At 43.0% G+C, this 23,729-nt stretch overlaps 1 protein-coding gene across 1 annotated transcript in view; it reads right to left on the bottom strand.

Annotated features, from left to right (window-relative positions):
- SNORC (secondary ossification center associated regulator of chondrocyte maturation) overlaps window positions 1-23,729 on the bottom strand; it is a 140,773-nt gene that overhangs the window by 72,925 nt on the left and 44,119 nt on the right. Inside the window, exon 2 of the mRNA XM_069727767.1 lies at window positions 9,297-9,470. Coding sequence (XP_069583868.1) covers window positions 9,297-9,470 — 174 coding nt within the window. The remainder of the gene's footprint in view (window positions 1-9,296; window positions 9,471-23,729) is intronic.

The raw sequence follows: 23,729 nt of genomic DNA, 5'->3' as shown, positions 1-23,729 counted from the left end.
CCCTAGATTATAAAAGTGAAATTTTGAAGTTAATTTCTGATGGGAATGTTTACAAAAAATTATCTTCAGACCCTACTAATGTGTTTAAACAAAAAATTGATAAAATGATCGAAGAAGGGGTCTCTTTGGGAGTTCTAACCAATAAACAGGCTAATTTCTTACAAGTCCCTCACCCTGTGACACCTATTCTATACGGATTGCCCAAAATTCATAAGCAAGCAAAATTTCCCCCAATGAGACCCATAGTCTCATGTATAAGATCAATAAAAGAATTCTTGGGCCAGTGGCTGGACTCTTTGCTTCAACCATTGGTCCAAAGAATTCCGGGGTATATTAGGGACACAAAGGACATTCTTGATATTCTAACACACAAAGAGTGGAAATCAGGTTATACCTGGCTTAGCTGCGACATAGTTTCGCTATATACGTGTATTCCACACAGCGTAGCTATGTCGGCATTACAATTCCACTTAAACAACTACAGTTCATACTCCCTGGATCTTACAATTTTATTTTACAAGTCACATTCTTTTTGTTAACTCATAATTTTTTCTCATTTGATTCTGAGTATTAATTATAATGTACCGGTGTAGCAATGGGTGCCAAATTCTCACCTTCATTGGCCAACCTGGTTATGGCGCACTGGGAACATTTATTTTTGTTTTCCACCTCCAATGTTTTTTCTTCGTTCATCCATTGGTATGGCAGATACATCGACGATACGCTCATTATTTGGCAAGGCGATGTATCTGCCATACAGGATTTTCTGATTTACATTAACAATAATAATTTCAATTTAAAATTTACATATGTCCATGCTGAAACCAAAATTTCCTTTCTGGATTTAGAATTAACAGGTGTTCCCAACAAATTAATTTCCACAAGAACCTATATTAAACCATTAGCAGGCAACACCATCCTACATGCCCGAAGTAGCCATCCCAAACATACTGTCAAATCCATCCCTGTAGGTGAATTCACTAGGTTAAAACGAAATTGTAACAATAATGCTGAACTTCAAAACGATCTTGTAAAATCCTGTAAGAAATTCCATCATCGTGGATATCCAAATTGGATGCTGAATAGAGCGTTGCATCTAGTAAATAACGATACAAAATCGCAAAGTAACCCTATGTGTTCAGGGACAAATCCCCCAAACAATTGTTTAAAACCAACGCCAAAGAAATTAATTATTAAAAACAGTGTCATGAATAAACCATTCGTTTGTTTACAATTCAGCCCACAATTTAATAAAATTAAAACTATTATAAATAAAGCCATCCCTATCTTATATGAAGATCGCATTCTCTCCCAAATATTGAGTGAAGGGTGTAATATTGTAGCCAGAAGAGCACCTACTCTTGGTAACAAATTGTCTCCCAATAATTTTTTGTCTCAAAAACGCAGTAGCACATGGCTCAAGTGTACAGGGAGCTACAAATGTAATGTGACTAATTGCACTACGTGCAAACACCTGGTGACCACTAAATCATTTGGCACCGCAGAAAATAATAGCCTGCACAAAATCCAAAGCTTTATTAACTGCAACACAAAATGTGTCGTATATAAGATTGATTGCGTTGACTGCGATAAAACATATATTGGCTGTACAACTAGAAAACTGAAAAATCGGATATCAGAACATCTATACGATATCTCCTGTACTTTAAATAATAGTCGCACTGTTTCAGCAGCAGCCAAACATTTTATTGATTACCATTCTCGCAGTACAATATCATTGAGAGTAACAGGGATTGAGAAAATAAAAAAACCTTCACGAGGAGGTGACATTCAGAGAATGTTGTTAAACAGGGAGGCTTTTTGGATTTTTAACCTTGGCACTAGGTTTCCTAATGGTCTAAATAGAAGGAATGAATTAATGTTCCATTATTGATTATTCATGTATTGTAAAAAGTTTTCATGCCTTTAAAGAAGGGGAAGAGGGGGAAGAAGGAAAGAAAAAAAAAAATTCAGTTTTTTTTTTTTTTTTTTCGTTTTTCAATCTTATTTTTTGCTATTTTTGTATTTTTTGAATTAACTTTAGAAATATTGTATGTGTGTATTTTTCTATATGTTTATGTGTATTTAATTGTTAGTTTTGCACAAATTTACGCATTTTATATAGAGGTTCATTGTTAGTATTTAGGACCTTCGGGTCATGTGAGGACTCACTATCATTTTATTGGTTCCTGGTTCTTTTTATACCTGAGGAATCAGTGATTAGATCAGCTGTGATAAAGACCGCTGTGTCGGTCGAAACGCGTAGCCTACCTCGCATGTGCTATGGTGCTGTCCCAGGAGTTGTTTCTCCATTTTAAAAATTGGAATAAATTTTCATGATTTTATTGAAGCTGGAACCATTCTCTTTTCATTTATGGAATCCTACTGCGTCTTGTCAGGACGAAGTTCCGGGCTTCTTGCAATGATCGGTGAGCTGGCTTTTGCCGTATATTCTGTTTATGGAAGAACATGGCTGGAGCCAAGAATGAGACACAAGGGGGCTAGGCTGGGGAATATCAGTACTGTAAAGGCTAATTAAGGGATATTATTACTGCAGTGATGTATTTTAGTTTTGGATGATACTGTTTTCAGTGAAGGGGTACTGTTACTGTACTGAGCGACAATATGTCGCCTTTTTGTCTACACTTGGTGTAGTGTAGAAGTCGGGAACAATTAAGTAATGTGCTCTGCAAGCGGTGCTCTAGATAACTGTGTTATTTCCTGCAGAGACGAGTCCTGGCTGGAAGAAGTGATGGTGGTTTGTACTGGATGAAGATGAAAAGTAAAGATGGAGGACTTCATCTCGAGACGTCACTGGTGAGTCGGTGTATTACATGTACACACACAGTATACACTGTATATACAGAGCTCCTGTGTACAATGTCAACAGTGATCACTGTATTACCTGTACACTGACACTATATACAGAGCTCCTGTGTACAATGTCACCAGTGATCACTGTATTACTTATACACTATCCACCGATGATCCCTGTATTACTAGTACACTGACACTATAGATAGAGCTTCTATGTATGTCATCACCGGTGATCACTGTATTACCTGTACACAGACACTGTATACTAAGTACAGATCTCCTGTGTATAATGGCACTTATGGTCATATTAGTATTGTGTTTTTTTATTGATGATAAGTATTGTAGTAATCGGTCACTGTGTGGTGGTAATATGTGGTCTGGTCATGGTGTGGCTCTATTTGTTCCTCGTGTGTGTTATTATTCGGTCACTGTGGTGGTAACATGTGGTCTGGTCATGGTCGGTGGTATTTTGTTGTGAATTCTGTGGCAGGGCTCCCTCCTGTGGTCACAAGTGGTACTTCGGCTGGTTCTCTCTGTGAGCTTCCGTTGGTGGAGGAAAGTGGTACTGCGGCTTCTGAGTTTCCTTCCTCAGGTGATGTGGTGAAGTCGTTAGGTGCTGCTCTATTTCACTCCACCTAGTGCTTTGATCCTGGCCTCCAGTCAATGTTCTAGTATTGGACCTGTTTCCTCCTGGATCGTTCCTGTGGCCTGCTGCTCTGCATAGCTAAGTTCCTCTTTGCTATTTGTTTGCTGTTTTTTTCTGTCCAGCTTGTCAATTTGTTTTTTACTGCTTGCTGGAAGCTCTGGGACGCAGAGGGTGTACCTCCGTGCCGTTAGTTCGGTACGGAGGGTCTTTTTGCCCCCTTTGCGTGGTTTTTGTAGGGTTTTGTGTTGACCGCAAAGTTACCTTTCCTATCCTCGCTCTGTTCAGAAATTTGGGCCTCACTTTGCTAAATCTATTTCATCTCTACGTTTGTCTTTTCATCTTAACTCACAGTCATTATATGTGGGGGCTGCCTTTTCCTTTGGGGTATTTCTCTGAGGCAAGGTAGGCTTATTTTCTTTCTTCAGGCTAGCTAGTTTCTCAGGCCGTGCCGAGTTGCATAGGGAGCGTTAGGCGCAATCCACGGCTGCCTTTAGTGTGTTGGAGAGGATTAGGGATTGCGGTCAACAGAGTTCCCACATCTCAGAGCTCGTTTTTGTTTTTTGGGTTATTGCCAGGTCACTCTATGTGCGCTGACCTCTATGTCCATTGTGGTACTGAATTACCTTTCATAACAGTATTTGTCCCTTGTATGTGATATTATTATAATATCACATTGTATTGTATGTGATATTATTGTAGCCACCGATCGACCAAACCGCTGCATGACCAGCTCTATCCTCACCTACTGTATTCTCACCCATCCCTTGTAGATTGTGAGCCTTCGCGGGCAGGGTCCTCACTCCTCCTGTACCAGTTATTACTTGTATTGTTTAAGATTATTGTACTTGTTTTTATTATGTATACCCCTCCTCACATGTAAAGCGCCATGGAATAAATGGCGCTATAACAATAAATAATAATAATACAGGTCCTTCTCAAAAAATTAGCATATAGTGTTAAATTTCATTATTTACCATAATGTAATGATTACAATTAAACTTTCATATATTATAGATTCATTATCCACCAACTGAAATTTGTCAGGTCTTTTATTGTTTTAATACTGATGATTTTGGCATACAACTCCTGATAACCCAAAAAACCTGTCTCAATAAATTAGCATATCAAGAAAAGGTTCTCTAAACGACCTATTACCCTAATCTTCTGAATCAACTAATTAACTCTAAACACATGCAAAAGATACCTGAGGCTTTTATAAACTCCCTGCCTGGTTCATTACTCAAAACCCCCATCATGGGTAAGACTAGCGACCTGACAGATGTCAAGAAGGCCATCATTGACACCCTCAAGCAAGAGGGTAAGACCCAGAAAGAAATTTCTCAACAAATAGGCTGTTCCCAGAGTGCTGTATCAAGGCACCTCAATGATAAGTCTGTTGGAAGGAAACAATGTGGCAGAAAACGCTGTACAACGAGAAGAGGAGACCGGACCCTGAGGAAGATTGTGGAGAAGGACCGATTCCAGACCTTGGGGAACCTGAGGAAGCAGTGGACTGAGTCTGGTGTGGAAACATCCAGAGCCACCGTGCACAGGCGTGTGCAGGAAATGGGCTACAGGTGCCGCATTCCCCAGGTAAAGCCACTTTTGAGCTACAGAGAAGCAGCACTGGACTGTTGCTAAGTGGTCCCAAGTACTTTTTTCTGATGAAAGCAAATTTTGCATGTCATTCGGAAGTCAAGGTGCCAGAGTCTGGAGGAAGACTGGGGAGAAGGAAATGCCAAAATGCCTGAAGTCCAGTGTCAAGTACCCACAGTCAGTGATGGTGTGGGGTGCCATGTCAGCTGCTGGTGTTGGTCCACTGTGTTTCATCAAGGGCAGGGTCAATGCAGCTAGCTATCAGGAGATTTTGGCGCACTTCATGCTTCCATCGGCTGAAATGCTTTATGGAGATGAAGATTTCATTTTTCAGCACGACCTGGCACCTGCTCACAGTGCCAAAACCACTGGTAAATGGTTTACTGACCATGGTATTACTGTGCTCAATTGGCCTGCCAACTCTCCTGACCTGAACCCCATAGAGAATCTGTGGGATATTGTGAAGAGAAAGTTGAGAGACGCAAGACCCAACACTCTGGATGAGCTTAAGGCCGCTATTGAAGCATCCTGGGCCTCCATAACATCTCAGCAGTGTCACAGGCTGATTGCCTCCATGCCACGCCGCATTGAAGCAGTAATTTCTGCCAAAGGATTCCCGACCAAGTATTGAGTGCATAACTGAACATTATTATTTGATGGTTTTTTTGTTTGTTATTAAAAAACACTTTTATTTGATTGGATGGGTGAAATATGCTAATTTATTGAGACAGGTTTTTTGGGTTATCAGGAGTTGTATGCCAAAATCATCAGTATTAAAACAATAAAAGACCTGACAAATTTCAGTTGGTGGATAATGAATCTATAATATATGAAAGTTTAATTGTAATCATTACATTATGGTAAATAATGAAATTTAACACTATATGCTAATTTTTTGAGAAGGACCTGTATTATTGGTTATTTTAAAAATTGAAAAATAAATAAAAATATACCTAAATTGTATTGGATATTATAACAAATGTTTAATAAGTTACAGTAGAGTAGAGCTCGGCCAAAAGGGTATACAAAAGCTGCTGGTTATGTATGTGATCTGGTGACGGGAACTGTTAATGTGTGATTGGTAAGGACATGGTGCATAAGTGGAGATTTTCCAAGAAAATGCGATGGGACTGTGGAAGGTTCGCGGGATGGAGGCGGAGCTGGGGTGGAGCCTGGGTGGAGTCTCAAGGGGGCTCCGAAAGTGTTCCCAGTATGGGGCCCCGAAATTCCTAGTGGCAGGCCTGCCCCTCAGTATTCTGGTCAGGGTCCGCACATAACAACTGAAGAGTGGGCATGGAAGTCCAACATTTGTGTGGTTGTCCAAGGCTTTGAGGACTCTACTAAGATGATGAGCGGCGAAGCCACCATAATCTGCGCAACAATCCCGCTTCCAGGCCTACTTAAAACAGTCGCTGCTGACAATTAAACATGAAGCTTTGCATGTGGACCAGGTGGAGATGGAGGAAGACACGACACAGAGAGATACTGCCCAGCCTCATCTCAGCTGCTCAGTACATATTGGGTAACAATGAGGAGGTGGAGGCTGAAGAATAGTAGGAGGATCAGGAGCTGGCTGAGCGCAAAAGAGGCTACTAGCCACACAAGCTTCACCCGGTCTCTAAAATGTGGATGGGCTGAGGAGATGAATGAGGAAGAGGCAATGGAGAGTAGTTATCATTAGGGTTGAGCGACTTTTACTTTTATAGGATCGGGTCGGGTTTCACGAAACCCGACTTTTTCAAAAGTCGGGTCGAGTGAAATCGGCCGATCCTATAAAAAAGTCAGGGTTGGCCGAAACTCGAAACCCAATGCAGTGCATTGGGTTTCCAATGGTTCCCAGGGTCTGAAGGAGAGGAAACTCTCCTTCAGGCCCTGCGATCCATATTTAAGTGTAAAATAAAGAATTAAAATAAAAAATATCGCTATACTCACCCTCTGACGCGCCCTGGTACTAACCGGCAGCCTTTCTTCCTTCGAATCAGCGCTTGCAGGACCTTGCGGTGACGTCACGGCTTGTGATTGGTCGCGCGACCGCCCATGTGACCGCTCGCGCGACCAATCACAAGCCGTGACGTCACCGCAAGGTCCTGCAAGCGCTGATTCGAAGGAAGAAAGGCTGCCGGTTAGTACCAGGGCGCGTCAGAGGGTAAGTATAGCGATATTTTTTGTTTAAAATTCTTTATTTTACACTTAAATATGGATTCCGATACCGATTTCTGATATTGCAAACATATCGGAACTCGGGATCGGAATTCCGATACCAGATTCAGAAGATTGCCGACTTCATGGCCGACCCCACACAGGGGTCGGGTCGGATTTCATGAAACCCGACTTTGCCAAAAGTCGGCGACTTCTGAAAATGGCCGACCCGTTTCGCTCAACCCTAGTTATCATGGTGGAGACAGGGAAGTGCTGGCTGTAGAGACCTTGGCACATACGGCAGACTTTATGTACTGCTGCCTTTCCTGTGACCCACACGTTACATTCATCTTGGCCAAAAGAGAGTACTGGCTGTTCACCCTGCTAGATCTGCGCTACAAGAAGAACTTTGCATCTCTTCTTCCTGAGGAGGAGAGGTTTTCTTAAATAGTGATACACTAGAAGGCCATGGTGGAAAATATGTTGAAAAAATTCCTTTCGGACAACGCCAACGGCAGGGGGTAGGTTTCCTGGCCAAATCAAGGAGTAGATGTGAGGGAAAGACACACCTGGAACAGCAGAGGCAGGGGTACACTGCCAAAGGCCTGGGACAATTTCCTGACACCCTCCTAGCATCCATTCCCTCATGACCGGATATTTTTGACAAAGAGGGAAAAGTTTAAAAAAATTATCAAGCAGTACCTGGCCGACCAAACCAACGTATTCACTAATTCTTATGCGATCTTCAGCTATTGAGTTTAAAATCTGAACATCTGGCATGAGCTGTCCCTCTATGCCTTGGAGGTGTGGTGTTGTCCTGCGGCTGCTGTCTTGTCTGAATGGATTTTTAGTGCCACAGTGGGGTCATAACAGACAGATTCTTTGGCATGTCAACAGAAAGTGCTGACAGGCTCACTCTGATAACAATGAACAAAGCCTGGCTTACACCCGACTTTTACACACCAACAGATGATAGCAGCACAAAGTGTTTTTAATGTTCTATATTTAAATGAGGTCTGCCAGTTGCTGTCTTCTAGGGTCTATGGGTGACCATACTTATATTTTTTTTTCCTGGCTTTGCACTTTGTGCAAAACCTTTATGAGCATAGAAATACCACAACTACACTTTGTTCACAATATTTGAAGGAGGCAATCCAGTTGGTGCCTTCAAGGGGGTATGGATGAACTGCTTATAATGTTTAGCAGGATTTGCACTTTGTGCATAGCCTTTATGAGTCTAGGAATACCAATAAATGAGAATTTGAACAAAATGTGTATGAGGCCCTTCTTTTTATCTAATACAGGGTGTATCTCAGTCAATATGAGTTGCTAACTTTTGCCAGTTCTTGTTTCCTTCATAAATTAAAGTGAAATTTCCTATTTTTTAATAAATAAAAAAACAATTTTGGTTTACTTAAATTATAGTTTTGCTAAAATCCTTTTTACACTTGCCCTAATAAGCAGGTCATTACACAGGAAAAAAATACTCTTAACATTTTTTTTCCTGTAAAATTAAATTTCTCATTGGTTTGGAATATTTTATTGTCAGTCCTTAAAGTGGAGTAAAAGTATGACTCCATTGTTCTCAGCAGTGATCTGGGAGTCAGAGATGCTTCCAGGGATCTTCCCTCATCCTATTCTGCTTCCATTCAGCACTTTTCCCATCCAATTGAACATTTACCACTACTATTTGAATACTACACCCCAGACCTTTTTGTAGGGTCTGCCGGAAAAAGCTTGGCTTTTCCATGGACTCCCATTATATTCATTACTCAAAATAAGCATTTCAGTATTAGGAATTGCTCGGTTCGAGTAATGAGCATCCGAGCACTTAGAGCTTGCTCATCTCTATTGTTCAAAAATAAAATTTATCAAAAATACAAATTGTCCCATAATTGTGCACAAAGTATAGAATGTCCTATTTGTATGTGCCATTCAAATGTAAAATCCGTGAGCAGCTTTGGCCTTAAAATTATTTTTTGGGAGCATGAAAACAGCCTTCAGCTTCATAGTGCAGTTTGGATCAGAACAATTCCCACCAATGACTCATTCAACACAACATTATCGGTCACCATGGTAATCTGCATCATTTACATACCATCTCCGTTGCCCAAAGGGTCTTCATATGTAGGGTCTGGCTCAGATGCATCAGGTGGAACCCCAGTTACATCAGAGAGCGGTACCGAGGGTGTGGTTTCAATGGGTTCTGCTCCAGAAGGAAGTTCTGGGGGCTCTTGCCAAACAGTGGGTGCTGCTGCTTGAGGGTAACCTACTGTAAGACAAAAAGACTAGTGATGGAGAGGCTTTTTACTGGAGCGAAGATTATTTATTGGCTGCTAATATTACTCTTTCAGATTGACTTTTTTGCCAATAAATTTTTTATCAAGTGATAAAAATAAGCATAATTGGGATCTTCATACCACACTCAGCACTGTATGAAGCCTCAATCACATGTCATTGTTTAACCCCTTCATGACCCAGCCTATTTTGACCTTAATGACCTGGCCGTTTTTTGCAATTCTGACCAGTGTCCCTTTATGAGGTAATAACTCAGGAACGCTTCAACGGATCCTAGCGGTTCTGAGATTGTTTTTTCGTGACATATTGGGCTTCATGTTAGTGGTAAATTTAGGTCAATAAATTCTGCGTTTATTTGTGATAAAAACGGAAATTTGGCGAAAATTTTGAAAATTTCGCAATTTTCACATTTTGAATTTTTATTCTGTTAAACCAGAGAGTTATGTGACACAAAATAGTTAATAAATAACATTTCCCACATGTCTACTTTACACCAGCACAATTTTGGAAACAACATTTTTTTTTGCTAGGAAGTTATAAGAGTTAAAATTTGACCAGCGATTTCTCATTTTTACAACGAAATTTACAAAACCATTTTTTTTAGGGACCACCTCACATTTGAAGTCAGTTTGAGGGGTCTATATGGATGAAAATACCCAAAAGTGACACCATTCTAAAAAATGCACCCCTCAAGGTGCTCAAAACCACATTCAAGAAGTTTTTTAACCCTTCAGGTGCTTCACAGCAGCAGAAGCAACATGGAAGGAAAAAATGAACATTTAACTTTTTAGTCACAAAAATTATCTTTTAGCAACATTTTTTTTATTTTCCCAATGGTACAAGGAGAAACTGAACCACGAAAGTTGTTGTCCAATTTGTCCTGAGTACGCTGATACCTCATATGTGGGGGTAAACCACTGTTTGGGCGCACGGCAGGGCTTGGAAGGGAAGGAGCGCCATTTGACTTTTTGAATGAAAAATTGGCTCCACTCTTTAGCGGACACCATGTCACGTTTGGAGAGCCCCCGTGTGCCTAAAAATTGGAGCTCCCCCACACGTGACCCCATTTTGGAAACTAGACGCCCCAAGGAACTTATCTAGATGCATAGTGAGAACTTTGAACCCCCGGGGGCTTCACAAATTGATCCGTAAAAATGAAAAAGTACTTTTTTTTCACAAAAAAATTCTTTTAGCCTCAATTTTTTTCATTTTCACATGGGCAACAGGATAAAATGGATCCTAAAATTTGTTGGGCAATTTCTCATGAGTACACCGATACCTCACATGTGGAGGTAAACCACTGTTTGGGCACATGGTAAGGTTCGGAAGGGAAGGAGCGCCATTTGACTCTTTGAATGAAAAATTATCTCCATCGTTAGCGGACACCATGTCGTGTTTGGAGAGCCCCCGTGTGCCTAAACATTGGCGCTCCCCCACAAGTGACCCCATTTTGGAAACTAGACCCCCCAAGGAACTTATCTAGATGCATATTGAGCACTTTAAACCCTCAGGTGCTTCACAAATTGATCTGTAAAAATGAAAAAGTACTTTTTTTTTCACAAAAAAATTCTTTTCGCCTCAGTTTTTCATTTTCACATGGGCAATAGGATAAAATGAATCCTAAAATTTGTTGGGCAATTTCTCCCGAGTACGCCGATACCTCATATGTGGGGGTAAACCACTGTTTGGGCACACGGCAGGGCTCGGAAGGGAAGGCGCGCCATTTGACTTTTTGAATGGAAAATTAGCTCCAATTGTTAGCGGACACCATGTCGCGTTTAGAGAGCCCCTGTGTGCCTATGCATTGGATCTCCCCCACAAGTGACCCCATTTTGGAAACTAGACCCCCCAAGGAACTTATCTAGATGCATATTGAGCACTTTAAACCCCCAGGTGCTTCACAGAAGTTTATAATGCAGAGCCATGAAAATAAAAAATAATTTTTCTTTCCTCAAAAATGATTTTTAGCCTGGAATTTCCTATTTTGCCAAGGGTAATAGGAGAAATTGGACCGCAAATGTTGTTGTCCAGTTTGTCCTGAGTACGCTGATACCCCATATGTGGGGGTAAACCACTGTTTGGGCGCACGGCAGGGCTCGGAAGGGAAGGCACGCCAATTGGCTTTTTAAATGGAAAATTAGCTCCAATCATTAGCGGACACCATGTCACGTTTGGAGAGCCCCTGTGTGCCTAAACATTGGAGATCCCCCACATATGACCCCATTTTGGAAACTAGACCCCCAAAGGAACTAATCTAGATGTGTGGTGAGGACTTTGAACTTCCAAGTGCTTCACAGAAGTTTATAACGCAGAGCCATGAAAATAAAATAAAAATTTTATTTTCTCTAAAATGATTTTTTAGCCTGCAATTTATTATTTTCCCAAGGGTAACAGGAGAAATTTGACCCCAAAAGTTGTTGTACAGTTTCTCCTGAGTACGCTGATACCCCATATGTGGGGGTAAACCACAGTTTGGGCACATGTCGGGGCTCGGAAGTCAAGTAGTGACATTTTGAAATGCAGACTTTGATGGAATGCTCTGCGGGCGTTACGTTGCGTTTGCAGAGCCCCTGATGTGGCTAAACAGTAGAAACCCCCCACAAGTGACCCCATTTTAGAAACTAGACCCCGAAAGGAACTTATCTAGATGTGAGGTGAGCACTTTGAACCCCCAAGTGCTTCACAGAAGTTTATAACACAGAGCAGTGAAAATAATAAATACGTTTTCTTTCCTCAAAAATAATTTTTTAGCCCAGAATTTTTTATTTTCCCAAGGGTTACAGGAGAAATTGGACCCCAAAAGTTGTTGTCCAGTTTCTCCTGAGTACGCTGATACCCCATATGTGGGGGTAAACCACTGTTTGGGCACACGTCGGGGCTCAGAAGGGAAGTAGTGACTTTTGAAATGCAGACTTTGATGGAATGGTCTGCGGGCGTCACGTTGCGTTTGCAGAGCCCCTGGTGTGCCTAAACAGTAGAAACCCCCCACAAGTGACCCCATTTTGGAAACTAGACCCCCCAAGGAACTTATCTAGATATGTGGTGAGCACTTTGAACCCCCAAGTGCTTCACAGACGTTTACAACGCAGAGCCGTGAAAATAAAAAATCATTTTTCTTTCCTCAAAAATGATGTTTTAGCAAGCAATTTTTTATTTTCTCAAGGGTAACAGGAGAAATTGGACCCCAGTAATTGTTGCCCAGTTTGTCCTGAGTACGCTGATACCCCATATGTGGGGGTAAACCACTGTTTGGGCACATGTCGGGGCTCGGAAGTCAAGTAGTGACGTTTTGAAATGCAGACTTTGATGGAATGGTCTGCGGGCGTCACGTTGCGTTTGCAGAGCCCCTGGTGTGCCTAAACAGTAGAAACCCCCCACAAGTGACCCCATTTTGGAAACTAGACCCCCCAAGGAACTTATCTAGATATGTGGTGAGCACTTTGAACCCCCAAGTGCTTCACAGACGTTTACAACGCAGAGCCGTGAAAATAAAAAATCATTTTACTTTCCTCAAAAATGATGTTTTAGCAAGCAATTTTTTATTTTCTCAAGGGTAACAGGAGAAATTGGACCCCAGTAATTGTTGCCCAGTTTGTCCTGAGTACACTGATACCCCATATGTGGGGGTAAACCACTGTTTGGGCACACGTCGGGGCTCGGAAGGGAAGGAGCACCATTTGACTTTTTGAATAAAAGATTGGCTGGAATCAATGGTGGCGCCATGTTGCGTTTGGAGACCCCCTGATGTGCCTAAACAGTGGAAACCCCTCAATTCTTACGCCAACACACCCCTAACCCTTATCCCAACTGTAGCCGTAACCCTAACCACAACCCTAACCGCAACACACCCCTAACCACAACCCTAACCCCAACACACCCCTAACCCTAACCACAACCCTAATTCCAACCCAACCCTAACCCTAAGGCTATGTGCCCACGTTGCGGATTCGTGTGAGATTTTTCCGCACCATTTTTGAAAAATCCGCAGGTAAAAGGCACTGCGTTTTACCTGCGGATTTCACCTGCGGATTCCACCTGCGGATTCCTATTGAGGAATAGGTGTAAAACGCTGCGGAATCCGCACAAAGAATTGACATGCTGCGGAAAATACAACGCAGCGTTTCCGTGCGGTATTTTCCGCACCATGGGCACAGCGGATTTGGTTTTCCATAGGTTTACATGGTACTGTAAACCTGATGGAACACTGCTGCGGATCCGCAGCGGCCAATCCGCTGCGGATCCGCAGCCAAATCCGCACCGTGTGCACATAGCCTAATTCTAAAGGTATGTGCACACGCTTTGGAAAACGCTGCGGATCCGCAGCAGTTTCCCATGAGTTTACATTTCAATGTAAACCTATGGGAAACAAAAATCGCTGTACACATGCTGCGGAAAAACTGCACGGAAACGCAGCGGTTTACATTCCGCAGCATGTCACTTCTTTCTGCGGATTCCACAGCGGTTTTACAACTGCTCCAATAGAAAATCGCAGTTGTAAAACCGCAGTGAAATGCGCAGAAAAACCGCGGTAAATCTGCCATAAATCCGCAGCGGTTTAGCACTGCGGATTTATCAAATCCGCTGCAGAAAAATCCGCAGAGGACCAGAATACGTGTGCACATACCGAAACCCTAATCCTAACCCTAACCCTACCCCTAACCCTACCCCTACCCCTACCCCTAACCCTACCCCTAACCCTAACCCTAACCCTAACCCTAACCCTAACCCTACCCCTAACCCTAACCCTACCCCTACCCCTACCCCTAACCCTAACCCTAGTTCTAACTCCAACCTTAGTGAAAAAAAAAAAAAATTCTTTATTTTATTATTGTCCCTATCTATGGGGGACAAATGGGGGGGGTCATTTACTGTTTTTTTATTTTGACCACTGTGATAGATTATATCACAGTGATCAAAATTCACATTGGAACGAATCTGCCGGCCGGCAGATTCGGCGGGCGCACTGCGCATGCGCCCGCCATTTTGGAACATGGCGGCGCTCGGGGAAGAAGACTGACGGACCCCGCCAGGATCGGTAAGTATAAGGGGGGGAGATCAGGGCACAGGGGGGGGAGATCAGGGCACGGGGGGGCGTCGGAGCACGGGGGGGGGAGGGATCGGAGCAAGGGGGAGAGTGATCGGTGTGCGGGCGGGTGGATCGGTGTGCAGGGGGGGGGGATCGGTGTGCAGGGGGGGTGGTTCGGAGCACGGGGGGGGATCGGAGTGCGGGGGGGTTTGATTGGAGCACGGGGGGGTGTGATTGGAGCACGGGGGAGCGGACAGGAGGACGGGGGAGCGGAGCACAGGACGGAGGGGAGCGGGCCACAGATCGGGGGGCTGGGGGGGCGATCGGTGGGGTGGGGTGGGGGCACATTAGTATTTCCAGCCATGGCCGATGATATTGCAGCATCGGCCATGGCTGGATTGTAATATTTCACCATTTTTTTAGGTGAAATATTACAAATCGCTCTGATTGGCAGTTTCACTTTCAACAGCCAATCAGAGCGATCGTAGCCACGAGGGGGTGAAGCCACCCCCCCTGGGCTAAACTACCACTCCCCCTGTCCCTGCAGATCGGGTGAAATGGGAGTTAACCCTTTCACCCGATCTGCAGGGACGCGATCTTTCTGTGACACAGCATATGCGTCACAGGTCGGATTGGCACCGACTTTCATGACGCATACGCTGTGTCACAGGTCGGGAAGGGGTTAAATACTTACATGAAAAAATGTTATCGTGCCATCATTGTTGTGCATCAAGGTGTCATCAGTGCGTCCATTTTTTACCATCAGGGTGTCTGTTTTTTTACCATCAGTGTGCCACCTGTGTGTCCATGTTTACCATCAGTGTGCCACCCGTGTGTCCATGTTTACCATCAGTGTGTCCGTTTTTACCATGAGTGTGTCATCCATGTGTCCGTTGTTACCATCAGTGTGTCTGTTTTTTCAATCAGTGTGTCATCCATGTGTCCATTTTTACCATCAGGGTGTCATCCGTGTGACCATCAGTGTGTCATCAGTGCGTCCATTTTTACCATCAGGGTGTCATCCGTGTGTCCATTTTTACCATCAGTGTGTCTGTTTTTACCATCAATGTGTCACCCGTGTGTCCGTGTTTACCATCAGTGTCATCAGTGTGTCTGGTTTTACCATGAGTGTGTCATCCGTGTGTCCGTTGTTACCATCCGTGTGTCCATTTTTACCATCAGTGTGTCATCTCTGTGTCTGTTGTTACTATCAGTGTGTCTGCTTTTACCATCAGTGTCATCTCTGTGTCAATTTTTGCCATCAGTGTGTCACCCAAGTGTCCGTTTTTACCAGTGTGTCATCCGCGTTTCCGTTTATACCATCAGTGGGTCATCCATGTGTCCGTTTTTATGATCAGTGTGTCATCCATGTGTCCGTTTTTATGATCAGTGTGTCGTCCATGTGTTCGTTTTTACCATCAGTGTGTCATCCGTGTGTCCGTCGTTACCAGTGTGTCATCAGTGTGTCCATTTTTACCATCAGGGTGTTATCCGTGTGTCCATCGTTACCATCAGTGTGTCATCAGTGCGTCCATTTTTACCATCAGGGTGTCATCCGTGTGTCCATTTTTACCATCAGTGTGTCCATTTCTACCATGAGTGTGTCATCCGTGTGTCCGTTGGTACCATCAGTGTTTCTGTTGTTACCATCAGTGTGTCATCTGTGTCTGTTGTTACCAGTGTGTCATCCGTGTGTCCGTCGTTACCATCAGTGTGTCATCAGTGTGTATGTTTTTACCATCAATGTGCCATCTGTGTGTCCATTTTTGCCATCAGTGTGTCACCCAAGTGTCCGTTTTTACCAGTGTGTCATCCACGTGTCTGTTTATACCATCAGCATGTGCGTTTCCACAGAGTGTCCGTTTTTACCATTAGTTTGTCATCCGGGTGTCCGTTTTTACCATCAGTGTTAAATCCGTGTGTCCATTTTTACCATTAGCGTGTCATCCGTGTGTCCGTTTTTTCCATCAGTGTGTCCATTTTTTACCATCAGTGTATCATCCGTGTGTCCATTTTTTACCATCAGTGTCATCCGTGTGTCCGTTTTTACTATTAGTGTGTCATCTGCGTGTCTGTTTTTACCATCAGTGTGTCATCTGTGTGCCTGTTTTTACCATCAGTGTGTCATCCGTGTGTCCGTTTTTACCATCAGTGTGTCATCTGTGTGTCCGTTTCTACCATCAGTGTGGTCATCCATGTGTCCGTTTTTACGATTAGTGTGCCATCCGTGTGTCCGTTTTTACCATCAGTGTGTCATCCGTGTGTCCGTTTTTACCATTGGTGTGTCAGTTTTTTACCATCAGTGTGTCATCCATGTGTCCGTTTTTACCATCAGTGTGGGCATCACTGTTTTTCACAGATGGATAAAGAAATAATTTACAAATATTTTCCTATATTTTACAATGTTAAATCCGTGTGTCATCTGAATGTTGTACGTGTTTTTCATGGACATATAGATTTGTATTGACCTTTTTCTTCCATGCTACCGGGAAAAAACGTACATTTGAATAGCACCATGGATTATTATGGGTTAGTGTATCAGTGTGGTCATCGGTGTGTAAGATTTTTACCATCAGTGTGTCATCGTTGTGTCAGTTTTTTTTACCATCAGTGTGTCATCCATTTGTCCGTTTTTACAATCAGTGTGTCATCCGTGTGTCCGTTTTTACCATCTGTGTGTCCGTTTCTACCATCAGTGTGGTCATCCATGTGTCCATTTTTACCATCAGTGTGGTCATCCATGTGTCCATTTTTACCATCAGTTTGTCATCCGTGTGTCCCTTTTTACCATCAGTGTGTCATCCGTGTGTCCGTTTTTACCATTGGTGTGTCAGTTTTTTACCATCAGTGTGTCATCCATGTGTCCATTTTTACCATCAGTGTGTCATCCATGTGTCTGTTTTTACCATCAGTGTGTCATCAGTGTGTCAGTTTTTTACCATCAGTGTGTCATTCTTGTGTCCGTTTTTACCATCAGTGTCATCCATGTGTCCGTTTTTACCATCAGTGTATGGTCGGTGTATCAGTTTTTTCCATCAGTGTATGGTCCGTGTGTCCATTTTTACCATCAGTGTCATCCGTGTGTCCCTTTTTACCATCAGTGTGTCATCCATGTGTCCGTTTTTACCATCAGTGTGGGCATCACTGTTTTACACAGATGGATAAAGAAATAATTTACAAATCTTTTCCTATATTTTATATCTTATTTTATCTATTTTATATCCCATATCTTTGCCTGATGAAGAGACCTGTGTAGTCTGGAAAGCTTGCAATTTGTTACCATCTTTTCAGTTAGCCATTAAAAGGTATCAACCACTGAGGACTCTCAATTCTAAATATTTTCCTATATTTTGCAATGTTAAATCCGTGTGTCATCTGTGTGTTGTACGTGTTTTTCATGGACATATAGATTTGTATTGACCTTTTTCTTCCATGCTACCGGGAAAAAACGTAGATTTGAATAGCACCATGGATTATTATGGGTTAGTGTTGTATCTGAGAAAAAAAAAACGGAAACAACTCGTACGTGCAACACAGACGTGTGAATGTTTCCTTACAGAGCCGCCTAGCAGGGAATACCTCTATGTTCTGGTCCAACAGAGGCCAATGTACACGTATTACAATATGTAATAAGTCTTCGTGTATAGGGCACAGCAAAGCTCAGGCGATACCCCACTACACTACATTATGGGGGATTCTCCCTTACCTAGATTATAATTCACATACTTGAACGTTTCCCTGGCTGCTGTTAATTCATAGCAAAAACAAAAACAGGATGGGTTTTAGATGTAATCAGGGAAACTTTCTCCATAAAAGCTTTGGTAAAGGCCAGGGAGCGTTGTTCTAGGCGGTATTCACAGTAGAATAAGCAGCCAAACCTGGAGACTGAGGAGGCCCAAATGCCCCTAGTGAAGAGACCAATATTAGAAATGGCACATGCTAAGCAGCGTTCTGTTTCCATCTTTACATTTTTGTCCTTTGGGAAAGGATTTTATTGTTATGATGGGATCTAATCCCATTTTCACACATAAATAAATAGCTCTTGTGTATATAATACATCTGTGAATAAGCCCAGAATTAAATAAAATTATAGACCTAGTTAAAGAAAAATGATATTCACTATACAACTGCCTAAATGTACAGTCAATATATACACGTCATGTGCCGCAGACATGGCCACCAGGTTACTTACATGGTTGGGTAGTGCCATCTATGTGTGATCATTGGTAATGCACCTAGTTTTTTATCACCATTGCCTGCCTCTGATTGACAGGTGACTGAAGCATGAGTGACAGGTCAGTCAGAGATTGGAGGCAGGCACCAATAAAGGAAGGACGCAGGAGAGGTGTAAGTGCAGGGCCCATCCCGCCGTACAGCTACTGATTTCTAGAAAACAGCAAAATGAATTTCTACAAGAATGTTCAGGATTTACTCGGCATGTATGCAAAGGTCCTTCATTAATATTAGTTTGGGGTATAAAATCCTGAGGACTGGTTCTCTATAAGTAAAAAATACTATACAAGTCCAAGTTTATATATTACACATTTATGTGTTTTTTTAACACTGGTTCTAGACCACCTTCCACTTTTAAAAATGAGGGTAGTTCACTAGTAAGTTCTCAGCATCATTTACAGTGGGGCAAAAAAGTATTTAGTCAGTCAGCAATAGTGCAAGTTCCACCACTTAAAAAGATGAGAGGCGTCTGTAATTTACATCATAGGTAGACCTCAACTATGGGAGACAAACAGAGAAAAAAAAATCCAGAAAATCACATTGTCTGTTTTTTTATCATTTTTTTTTGCATATTATGGTGGAAAATAAGTATTTGGTCAGAAACAAACAATCAAGATTTCTGGCTCTCACAGACCTGTAACTTCTTCTTTAAGAGTCTCCTCTTTCCTCCACTCATTACCTGTAGTAATGGCACCTTTTTAAACTTGTTATCAGTATAAAAAGACACCTGTGCACACCCTCAAACAGTCTGACTCCAAACTCCACTATGGTGAAGACCAAAGAGCTGTCAAAGGACACCAGAAACAAAATTGTAGCCCTGCACCAGGCTGGGAAGACTGAATCTGCAATAGCCAACCAGCTTGGAGTGAAGAAATCAACAGTGGGAGCAATAATTAGAAAATTGAAGACATACAAGACCACTGATAATCTCCCTCGATCTGGGGCTCCACGCAAACTCCCACCCCGTGGGGTCAGAATGATCACAAGAACGGTGAGCAAAAATCTCAGAACCACGCTGGGGGACCTAGTGAATGAACTGCAGAGAGCTGGGACCAATGTAACAAGGCCTACCATAAGTAACACACTACGCCACCATGGACTCAGATACTGCAGTGTCAGACGTGTCCCATTGCTTAAGCCAGTACATGTCCGGGCCCGTCTGAAGTTTGCTAGAGAGCATTTGGATGATCCAGAGGAGTTTTGGGAGAATGTCCTATGGTCTGATGAAACCAAACTGGAACTGTTTGGTAGAAACACAACTTGTCGTGTTTGGAGGAAAAAGAATACTGAGTTGCATCCATCAAACACTATACCTACTGTAAAGCATGGTGGTGGAAACATCATGCTTTGGGGCTGTTTCTCTGCAAAGGGGCCAGGACGACTGATCCGGGTACATGAAAGAATGAATGGGGCCATGTATCGTGAGATTTTGAGTGCAAACCTCCTTCCATCAGCAAGGGCATTGAAGATGAAACGTGGCTGGGTCTTTCAACATGACAATGATCCAAAGCACACCGCCAGGGCAACGAAGGAGTGGCTTCGTAAGAAGCATTTCAATGTCCTGGAGTGGCCTAGCCAGTCTCCAGATCTCAACCCTATAGAAAACCTTTGGAGGGAGTTGAAAGTCCGTGTTGCCAAGCGAAAAGCCAAAAACATCACTGCTCTAGAGGAGATCTGCATGGAGGAATGGGCCAACATACCAACAACAGTGTGTAGCAACCTTGTGAAGACTTACAGAAAACGTTTGACCTCTGTCATTGCCAACAAAGGATATATTACAAAGTATTGAGATGAAATTTTGTTTCTGACCAAATACTTATTTTCCACCATAATATGCAAATAAAATGTTAAAAAAACAGACAATGTGATTTTCTGGATTTTTTTTTCTCAGTTTGTCTCCCATAGTTGAGGTCTACCTATGATGTAAATTACAGACGCCTCTCATCTTTTTAAGTGGTGGAACTATCACTATTGCTGACTGACTAAATACTTTTTTGCCCCACTGTATACACAGGGAAATGGTTTAGAAGCTGCCTGTGACTTCTTGTGAAGGCCTCTTCATGGTGTTGCCCACGGGGTCCCCAGATGGAGACTGGATGTCTCTGCTCTTCTCTTCACCAATGAGTCCAGCTTTTGTCTTGGACACAATGGATAGACAGATTGGTTTGGAGAACATCTGGGCAACTCCATGAAGAGACCTCCACAAGGGAACATCACAGCGGCCCTACTCCCTGAATTATGGTGTTTGGTGGCATAATGTGCTGTAGCTGGACTCCTCTATTCTACATTCCAAGTACACTAACAGCTCAGTGTTACGTTGACTTGGACGTGGAACCAGTGGTACGGCCATTTGTCCAGAGTGTCCCAGGAGCAGTTTAACACAACAATGTGATGCTGCATGTTGGTTGCACTAATATGAGCAGCCTGTGTAGCCTGAGACCACGTGCACATATTGAGTATTTGGTCAGTATTTTACCCCAGTATTTATAAGCCAAAACCAGGAGTGGAACAATCAGAGAAAAAGTGTAATAAAGACGACCACTTCTGTATTTATCAGCCACTCCTGGTTTTGTCTTACAAATACTGAGCTAAAATACTGACCAAATACTGACCAAATACTGCACATATAATCATGGCCTAAGGAAAACTTTGGATATTGCAGGGAGTGTTGACACTTTAGGCCACAGGTACACTCACAGTATTTGGTCAGTATTTTACCTCAGTATTTGTAAGCTGAAATCAGGACTGGAACAATCAGAGGAAAAGTATAATAGAAACATGTCACCACTTCTGCATTTTTCACCCCCCCCTGGTTTTAGCTTACAATTACAAATACTGAGCTAAAAAAAACTCACTAAATAATTAATGTGTGCTTGTGGCCTAAGGCCACACGTTGCGGATTTGCCTGCGGATCCACAGCGTTTTTGACGCTGCAGATCTGCAGCAGTTTTACATGTGGTGTACAGTACCTTGTAAACCTATGGAAAACCAAATCCGCTGTGCACATGCTGCAGAAAAAAACATGCGGAAACGCAGCATTGTTTTTTCCGCAGCATGTCAATTCTTTGTTCGGATCTGCAGCGTTTCTGCACCCATTAACTTCCATTGTGTCAGGCCAATCCGCAGCATAACCGCAGGTTTAACCCCTCTGTGACCTTAGACGTACTATCCCGTCGAGGTGCCCTGGGCTTATCTGACCCTGGACGGGATAGTACGTCATAGCCGATCGGCCGCGCTCACGGGGGGAGCGCGGCCGATCGCGGCCGGGTGTCAGCTGCTTATCGCAGCTGACATCCGGCACTATGTGCCAGGAGCGGTCACGGACCGCCCCCGGCACATTAACCCCTGGCACACCGCGATCAAAGATGATCGCGATGTGCCGGCGGTGCAGGGAAGCACCGCGCAGGGAGGGGGCTCCCTGCGGGCTTCCCTGAGCCCCCCGCAGCAACGCGATGTGATCGCGTTGCTGCGAGGGTCTCCTCACCTCCCTCCCTGCTCGAGCCCCGGTTCCAAGATGGCCGCGGATCCGGGTCCTGCAGGGAGGGAGGTGGCTTCACAGAGCCTGCTTAGAGCAGGCACTGTGAAGGCTGCAGCGCTGCATGTCAGATCAGTGATCTGACAGAGTGCTGTGCAAACTGTCAGATCACTGATCTGTGATGTCCCCCCCTGGGACAAAGTAAAAAAGTAAAAAAAAATTTTTCCAAATGTGTAAAAAAAATAAAAAAAAATATTCCAAAATAATGAAAAAAAAAATAAAAATATTATTCCCATAAATACATTTCTTCATCTAAATAAAAAAAAAAAACCAATAAAAGTACACATATTTAGTATCGCCGCGTCCGTAACGACCCGACCTATAAAACTGTCCCACTAGTTAACCCCTTCAGTAAACACCGTAAGAAAAAAAAAAAAAAAACGAGGCAAAAAACAACGCTTTATTATCATACCGCCGAACAAAAAGTGGAATAACACGCGATCAAAAGGACAGATATAAATAACCATGGTACCGCTGAAAGCATCATATTGTCCCGCAAAAAAAGAGCCGCCATACAGCATCATCAGCAAAAAAGTAAAAAAGTTATAGTCCTGAGAATAAAGCGATGCAAAAATAATTATTTTTTCTGTAAAATAGTTTTTATCGTATAAAAGCACCAAACCATAAAAAAATGATATAAATGAGGTATCGCTGTAATCGTACTGACCCGAAGAATAAAACTGATTTATCAATTTTACCAAACGCGGAACGGTATAAACGCCTCCCCCAATAGAAATTCATGAATAGCTGGCTTTTGGTCATTCTTCCTCACAAAAATCGGAATAAAAAGCGATAAAAAAATGTCACGTGCCCAAAAATGTTTTCAATAAAAACGTCAACTCGTCCCGCAAAAAACAAGACCTCACATGACTCTGTGGACCAAAATATGGAAAAATTATAGCTCTCAAAATGTGGTATTGCAAAAAATATTTTTTGCAATAAAAAGGGTCTTTCAGTGTGTGACGGCTGCCAATCATAAAAATCCGCTAAAAAACTCGCTATAAAAGTAAATCAAACCCCCCTTCATCACCCCCTTAGTTAGGGAAAAATAAAAAAAAATGTATTTATTTCCATTTTCCCATTAGGGCTAGGGTTAGGGCTAGGATTAGGGTTAGGGTTAGGGCTAGGGTTAGGGTTAGGGCTAGGGCTAGGGTTAGGGCTAGGGCTAGGGTTAGGGTTAGGGCTAGGGTTAGGGCTAGGGTTAGGGCTAGGGTTAGGGCTAGGGTTAGGGTTAGGGCTAGGGTTAGGGTTAGGGCTAGGGTTAGGGCTAGGGTTAGAGTTAGGGCTAGGGTTAGGGTTAGGGTTAGGGCTAGGGTTAGGGCTAGGGTTAGGGCTAGGGTTGGGGCTACAGTTAGGGTTGGGGCTAAAGTTAGGGTTAGGGTTTAGATTACATTTACAGTTGGGAATAGGGTTGGGATTAGGGTTAGGGGTGTGTCAGG

This window comes from Ranitomeya imitator, chromosome 5 (assembly GCF_032444005.1).
Source record: "Ranitomeya imitator isolate aRanImi1 chromosome 5, aRanImi1.pri, whole genome shotgun sequence".
In the NCBI taxonomy this organism is placed as follows: domain Eukaryota; kingdom Metazoa; phylum Chordata; class Amphibia; order Anura; family Dendrobatidae; genus Ranitomeya; species Ranitomeya imitator.
Note: the sequence above shows the minus strand (reverse complement) of the source record. Positions and strands in the feature narration are given on the sequence as shown.